The sequence below is a fragment of the Aplysia californica genome, unplaced genomic scaffold (genome assembly GCF_000002075.1).
Source record: "Aplysia californica isolate F4 #8 unplaced genomic scaffold, AplCal3.0 scaffold00272, whole genome shotgun sequence".
Lineage (NCBI taxonomy): Eukaryota > Metazoa > Mollusca > Gastropoda > Aplysiida > Aplysiidae > Aplysia > Aplysia californica.
Genome location: NW_004797542.1, coordinates 204805 through 213358, shown reverse-complemented (window position 1 = coordinate 213358; position 8554 = coordinate 204805). Strand labels below are relative to the sequence as shown.

Below are 8554 nucleotides of genomic sequence, written 5' to 3'. Positions count from 1 at the left end.
TGTCACGTCTGCATGTTGCCGAAATTGTGACTCAGTATGGCTGCCACTCATGTCAGAATCCCATCGCTTCATTTGAGAAGAACACGGTTACAATATCCACTGAGCACCGAGAAAGGTTCATTATGTTCATTCAATTAATATTGACTTTCCCTTGCTATTTCTGATGAGTTACACAATAGGTTACTTTTGCAGGACAAACATCTATGAGAATCATCAGCTTCAGTAGGGCCTATAGCCTAATGTGAGGTGTGATGACAAAATGAGCTCTGTCTCGCAATCCACAGATGAAGATATTGGCCATAAATCCTTACTGATGTTATTTTAACTTCTAGATTTTCAATTGATGCCAATTTCTTCAAATGTACATTTATTTTTGTTTTTATTATAACTAAAACCAAAAAAATACACTTGAAGAAATTGGCGTTAATTGAAAATCTACAAATTTGACATCAGTGTGGATTTTTGGCCAATATCTTCATCCGTAATCTTCAAGTATAGTATGTCTTTTATTCATAATTTCACACTTATGAATTGTACAACCTCCACCTATAAATGTGTCAATATCTTTAGTCGAAGGGCTAAAATTTGAGAAGTAATTGTCAGCATGCCTAACAAATGTTTGTATAGGCAATACAAAATTCCTTGAGCAAGGACCAGTATTGCATATCATACAGCTGCTTCTGCTTAAACCGACAGTGTGTCATTACTTATAAAATTCAGTGTTGAACACAGACTCCCCGTGATGCACAAATGTACGGCTCCCATAGAAAACTGCCAGTAGGTGGTTGACAGGTGCTCTGGCGTGGTTTGCTTCTTTCCTATCAAACATCAGTCATCCTTATCTCTCCTTCTTTACTTTGTGTGTTGCTCTTTAGTAACACCTTATCTTCAGCACTTGTATGACCAATAATTTGCATTGCAAGTGCCGTTAAACTCTTACCAAAACTTTTTTTAAAAGCCGCCTATATTTTTCAGCACCTCAGATTTCTCCCTAACATGCAGTCAGTGCAGTGTGAAAATACACTTAGTCATAATGTACGGTAGTGTCGGTAGCTGAGTTGTTAGGCTACCAGACCCATAATTCTGAGATTGCAGATTCGGCGGTTTGAGCCGAAGCTTGATCTGACGTGTCCTTGGGAAAGGCTCTTTACACTAATTTCCCATCTGACTTCTACACAACAAGGAACTGTGTATGCAATAATAAGAGTGCCATCATTTGACACACTCCAAGGAAGCCAGCCCACAACCTGACAAGACAAAGCCAGGAGAAGAGAAAAAGAAGAATAAGGCGCTGAGATCCATCTGGGACCATAATCAAGAGGCAAATCTCTGCAGCGGGCTGCAGGTGGAGAAGATCACCCAGAACAAAAACAGGTGGAGAGCTCTTCTTGGTAACCCAAAACCAGGATGAAAGGAGCAAATGATGATGATGATGATGACGATGAAAGGTGCCATTGCGGTCAAATAAACAATAAACATCTAAAAAATTCAAACTCTCAATATTCATGTGAGCACAAACCCTCACGTCTTAGATGGTAGAGAAGTGGTTAAAAAAACAAACGTTTATTCAATCATTCTTCAAATAGGCAGACACACATACAGAACAAATAACCAATAACACAAAATTAAAATGTATTTTTGGAAATTGAGCAAAATCTGTCTCTTGATGTGTTGTGCCATTAAAAGTATACAAATAAAATTTTAATGAAGTTTGTCTCTTTGATCACAGGGTTTGGGCTCAGTGCAGAGGAGAGAAAGAATTTTTTGCAAAAAGATGATATGGGACTGAATTTGTGTTTGTAATTTCATAAAAATCTGGGATTGGTACAATTTTACCTCCAGAAAGATTCATTTGTATCATTTTAGAAGCAAGTGCTCGTTTTTTAAATTAAATTTAACAATTACTGTCATAATTAACGTATACCTTGAAAAATAAATTTCTTCTAAAAGTGTCCAAGCAGCACGTTGGAATAAACATTTCTTATCACTACCATTGTCCAAATCAAAATCAGTATTAGGCCTACTCTTAAAAAGTTTAATATTAACAGTTTCTGCATATTTGATTGGCTCCACATTTTTCCTTGTTCTGAAAAGTATTTTCTATTACTTTGAATTGTCATAGGATCTGTGTAAGTAGGCCTAATCAAAAGAAGCAATATCTCTCAATGCTTTTGAACTTCAATGTGTATTTCTCACTGTCCTGAGATTTTACAAAAATATGAAGAAGAAGTACAATGAGCTAAGTCTCTCTCTGATTATTATGGTGACAAAGATTGTGAAACAAGCATTTTAGAGAATGGCACTATGACTATTTGGAAGTAAAATATTCTGTAGGAAGATGGCGGGAAAAGTCCTTGCAAAATGGAAAATGGACAGATGAATTACATCATGTATTAAATAAAAGTGATTATAACTTGTATCAATAAGTCTCTTTGAGGAAAAACAACCAGAGAAATAATAATTTTAAGTGGCTCTTTTGGTATTGTGTAAGCCTACTTATTTCATGTCACAAAATAGAGATCATAGGCCTATATGAAAAAATCTGATTTATGTCATTTTTCAAGCAGAAAACAAAATGAATCAGACATTATTTGCACAAAGAGATGTGCTTGGAAAATAATGAGCAAAGAATTAAAACAATGTTTCAAACATCAAGTACATTTTTTTTTGCTGCATTGTAAAACAGTTAAAAATGAATTCACGTCCATGAATGAAAAAAAAGAAGAAAATTCATTGTGCCCTTTGTCAAGGTAATGAAAAGGTCTTTTCACATTAATCATAATATTGTCAGCTAGCTGTTCAGATGTAGGCCTACTATAAGCTTAAAACAATGAAATTTTTTTGTCATTGTAGTGTTTTAATTGGGGGTATCAGCTGTATGTAGGCTACTCCAGAAATATTTTGTCAAAATTCAGATTCTAAATTTAAAAAAAAGCCCCCCAAAATATACATAATTTGGATACAATATTTTAAAGAAAGAAACAGGTTTTTTCCTTTCTCCAAAATAATATTATTGCCCTCTGAGCTTAGAACAGTTGATCTTATGAACAGCTTTCTGACGATACGCACAACAACAACAACAACAACAATGTTCTTCTTTGGCTTGCCATGCTGGCGAGCTGTATAAAGCATTGAAATTTGCTGTAGTAAACTTTAGCCTAGTCTGTGGTCACTCTTGGTAGTACATGCATGAAGATGGAATAGATAATGAAAATGATAATGGCATTGACGAAGTAGAAAAGCAATGGCATACTCTGGTGACCTTTGACACGGCCTAATTTCTTGTAGTAGGTCACGACCTGGGAGAGGTCATTCTGGACTGTCGGGGAGTAGCCAAGGTCAGTACGGGCTCGCTGGACGCTGAAGTAGTGGGTCACTCCGGTCTTGTACACCTGTGGGCAGATTAATTATGTAAGACATAAGTACAGAGCTGTACTATTTCTTTTTAATATTAGAAACCATTACAACACAATAACGACCACTTGAGAGGTGGGGTTGATATGCAAGATGCTGCTATGTTTCATTGTTTGTTCGTTGTTAAAATTATGCTGTTTTGTTTTCCGTTGGGTTTTTTTTCTGCATACTGTAATAATATTCTTCTATTTTGGGGCGGGGGTTATTTGGAAAGATGATCAGCCTAAAAATTAAAACAGCCAGATTGTGAGTAAGGGAAGTAACTCTAAGAAAGAGGTATCTACTAGCAATATATACATAGGCCTATTTATCTCCCATAAAATCACACAAAAATAAAAACAGCAAATTAATGCGAACATGAAAAAGGAAACCTGAGAAGCAAAAAGAAAAAGAAAAGAAAAGAAACCAGAAAAAACCCCAGACAAATAAGCAAAATGAACCCAATAGATCTTTATAGTTAGCCTGTACATAAATACAAGCAAGTTATTTTTGGTGCAAACGTGAGTTTTACCTCTGTCCTTGTCAGAATGGGCTGGAAGTTGTAGACTGTACTCACAATGTAGTGCACTATTTCTGTGAGCCAGGCTGGGGAAATATATCAAAGTGTCTGTCAATGCTGATCAAACATCTCTTACTTAGCTAGCTTAAAAACTCTATTGATTGCCATATATATTTTTTTTTTTTCAGGAAGCCAGTTGAAAAAAAAATCTTTTTGAAACCAAAAATACCAGTTTCTGACCCTTGAGAGCAAAAATAATAAAACCAAATAAGAAATGAAATAATAAAAATAAAAACAAGAGAAAACAACTTTAAAAAAAGACCCAACAAAAATTAAAACAGGGACTTGTTATTGAACATATCTGAAGAGTATAAATGAATAGTATGGTCCAGTGGCTAAATGAGTAGGCTAGTGAGTTCAGACTCAAAAGTAATGTTAAGCAAGAGTCAGTGACATAGGACTAAATCGATCGTCCTGATCTCCCCTTCCTTCATCTTTTTTATGTTTGTTACTCTCTTGTAACAGCTCTAATCTTCTGGCACTCATATGACATACGCAGTTACGAGCGCCGTAAAACCTCTACTAAAACTAAAACTAAACATAGGGCTAAGGTGGGCAGACACTGGGGCGTGTCCATGAGCAAGACACGACAATCTAATTTAAGAAAACAGGTTCATTTATCTTGCTTTCGATGAAAAAAATATCCATTTATCTAGAATACAAGTTGAGACATTTGAGAATAAAGGAGGTGGGGGTCACCTGGTTTCAGGGGTAAAATTAGTGAGAAATGGCCGCCAAAGATGAGTTATTTCTTTAGCTTGAGAGCCCGTGGAAACTGAAAATTTATATTTTTGTGTGCCTTTAATCAACGTTTTTCAGTAAAATCCACACAGAAATCTGTTCTTTAATGGTCATGAAAGGGGTTACGCCAAAAAACAGAAATTCAATAAAAATTCACAAACCTGCGGGAAAATGCCAGTTTCTTTATTTTGATTACTTTGACGAGCGCCTTATTTCACCACACTGCCTCACAATTGTGTATTTATGTATACGTACACAAATTTCCCTACGGAGGTAAAAAAAAAACCATTTATTTAGTATTCTAAAAGTTTGGGCTTATTACATCTGAATAGCTGGTCGACCTTATGTAACAACTAAATCATTCCGCTGCTTGGAGCGAGTCTCTCACCAAAGTAGAACACTGGGAGGAAAGGCAGGTTCACAGCCGGATACCCATAGCCCAGTCCTTCAAACTGAAAAAGAGAAAGCAATGTAAATGAATTTGTTACTTTTTGAAAAAAGTATTTCTGAAGTAATATGAATCTAGATTCTAGACATAGTAAATTTTAGCAACATAACAATAAAAACAGACTTTCATGCATCCCATAGGCCTACTGTGCAGTATTACAACGTAATAGCCTTAGGCTACCTGGTATCAAGCAGAGAGGTGAATATTTCACAGCCGCCAGACCGACAACAAAACCAACAGCAACAAAAAATAACGGGGTGCTCTCGTGGCCTAGAGGTTAAGGTGTTGGCCTCTCATTCAAAGGTCCCGGGTTCGAATCCGGGTAGCGACCGAAAACTTTTTTTCTCTAAAATTGTCTCCTTTCACCTCCTTTCCTGCTCTCTAGCAATATTCTGTTGTCTGCTTTCATTTCCACTTTCTGCCCCCGCCCCCCTCACCTCCTTTGCCCCCTCCTCTGGGCTCCTGACTCTTTCTGCAGCCTTTCTACTGCTACTCCTTAGCTCCTCCTTACTGCAGTCTTTCTGCCACACCCCTGATCTTCTGGTAGGAAAGATCTACACCTAGCCTTCTCGGACAAGGGTGAAAAATCTCGGAGGGCCCGTGTGCAAGTTGCGCACATTAAAGATCCCTTGGTGGTCTAAAATCGATAAGAGTAGGCTTCGGCCGCCACCCGGGCAAAATTCAAAATTTCCTACCAACTGAAAATATTAGGTGTGTCCTGCGCGCTCATATGACCTATGCAGTTGCGAGCGCCGTAAAACACTTTACAAAAACAAAACAAAAAACAACAAATAACAACAACAACAACAAAAACAACAACAACAACAACATTTACAATATTTTAAAAAATAAAGTAAAGATGCTCAGATGCTCAGAGTAGAATAATCTAAAGCCTTTAAAATCAAAGGAAGCTAATGGGTTTAGGATGAACACAGCAAAAAACAAATGTAAAATTCTTACCAGAGGGCGAAAAAATTCAAAATTATTCACAGGTTTGTCGTCTGAGATGAAGTACGCTCTTCCAGCCTGAACATTGAAAAATAAACCCACATTGTTAGCGAAATTTTGTAAAATAGGCCTACAATTTAATATATTATACACCAATATTAACTACATGAAAGACGTCCAAGAAAGTCTAAGAAAAGTCAACGGCTATTGAAGTAATGAATATTCAATGGTACGCCCTATTCATCATCATCCTGTGCCAGATCTGCGATAGACATCGGCGATCACGGTTCTCCATTCATTCCTATTTAATTAGGCGCTATTAGATGCGCTAAAAACATTTGAAAGGTTTATCAAATACACATTCTATTAGTCTTGTTAAACGTTTTGAAGTTCAAATGAGAGTAAAGAGCTGAAATAAATGGCCTTATAAAGCCTTCTTGAAATAAGGTGACCCTTCAAGATACCAGGGTATCTCAACACACGGACCACTAATATTGTATCTGTGTGACATTGTAGGCTTACCGTTCAGGAGGGGAAGTAATACTTAAATATCTCTAAGCAAAATTGAATTAAACTTGGTTGTCTCCCTGACATAAGAATGAAGGCGCAGTCTCAAAAATCAACAATCAAAACAGCGTGCCCACTGTGTGCCCAGCTTTATTTGTACTAGATTATCCACGTTGATAGAGAGAGGGACAGAGAGAGATAGATAGATACATAGATAGGTAGAGAGAGAGAGAGAGAGAGAGAGAGAGAGAGAGAGAGAGAGAGAGAGAGAGAGAGAGAGAGAGAGAGAGAGAGAGAGAAAAAAGGAAGATAGATAGATAGATAGATAGATAGATAGATAGATAGATAGATAGATAGATAGATAGATAGATAGATAGATAGGATGATGAACAGACAGACAGACAGACAGACAGACAGACAGACAGACAGACAGACAGACAGACAAACAGATAGACAGAACGAAAAGGGAGACAAAAAGAACAATAAACAATCAGGCCAGACGAACTACTGGCTCTCAAACTATTGACCCCCATTTGCTATTCCCCTTAACAAGTATTGATCCAACAAAACTCACCCTCTTAAAAATAATTATTACAGAAGGGCCCCTTACTCCTCCTCAATAACTAGCTCCTCCACACAATCAACCCACTGACAGACCACATAAGCCTCTCTCCTAAAAAAATAATAAAATGAAAGACGGTGCTTAGTTCCCCTCCCCTAAACAAATATACTGCTGACAGCCACATAGCTCCTCCCCCTAAATAAACTAGCTCCTCCCCTCAACAAACTACTGACAGCCACATAGCTCCTCCCCTCAACAAACTACTGACAGCCACATAGCTCCTCCCCCTCAATAAACTAGCTCCTCCTCTCAACAAACTACTGACCGCCACATAGCTCCTCCCCTCAGTCAGCCCCTCAGCGGCCAGGGCGTGGGCCTGTACCAGGTTGTCCACGTGCAGAAAGTCCACCAGCGACTCGCGGGATCCGTACGTCACCTTGACCAGACCCTGCTCCAGGTACGACTGTCGGAGAGTAAAATATTTAATACTATATGAATAAATAAGAGGTAAATGAATAAATTATTATGAATAAATGAATAAATAAGGAATGAATGAATAAATTATAAATACAAATAAATGAATAAATTCCACTTTATTGATCGTCTGTGGGTAATAATAAGAGAGCCATATAAAACTAATGATGCTGAATGTAATAATAATAATAATAATAATAATAATAATAATAATAATAATAATAATAATAGTAATAATAATAATAGTAATAATAATAATAATAATAATAATAATAATAATAATAATAATAATGATGATGATGATGATGCTGATAATAAAATAATAATGATAATAATAATGGTAATAACAATGACAGAACAATAGCAATACCAATAGCAATAAGAATAACAATATGAATAATGATAATAATAATATAAAATTATTAATTGTTTATACAAGTACTCTCATTACATCATAGTCATATTATCATACTGCTGGTAATATGTATGTGTGTCTGTGTGTCTGTGTGCCCCCCTGTGTGTGTGTGTGTGTGTGTGTCTGTCTGTCTGTCTCTCTGTCTCTCCCTCCCTGTCTTTCTCTCTCTCTCTCTCTCTCGTACCCGTCTCTCCCTCTCTCAAAATTCACACACACAACACACACACACACACACACACACACACACACACACACACACACACACACACACACACAGACAAACAGACACATACACAAACAAACTAATATATATACGCCACTCGCCCTCTCACGCGCTCCTGCTTGATTCTATCACATCTTTCTCAGAGCCACGAACAAAAATACACTGTACCATCATATAGGCCTATACGTGGAAACATGCTGAGAACAATATTTGGATGTTTGCGAAATATTATTTCAGGGATTTGAGGGAAAAAAAGGTGGAAG

At 37.0% G+C, this 8554-nt stretch overlaps 1 protein-coding gene across 4 annotated transcripts in view; it reads right to left on the bottom strand.

Moving 5' to 3' along the window:
* Positions 1-1532: 1532 nt before the first annotated feature.
* Positions 1533-8554, bottom strand: part of LOC101864466 (short-chain dehydrogenase/reductase family 42E member 1) — a gene marked incomplete at its 5' end in the record, with an annotated part of 69687 nt that continues 62665 nt past the window's right edge. The window contains 5 exon segments of one of the 4 annotated variants that reach the window (XM_013084109.2): positions 1533-3392; positions 3926-3999; positions 5103-5166; positions 6123-6188; positions 7505-7642. In XM_013084109.2, the coding sequence (XP_012939563.1) occupies positions 3159-3392; positions 3926-3999; positions 5103-5166; positions 6123-6188; positions 7505-7642 (576 nt within the window). 4 annotated transcript variants of the gene reach the window in all.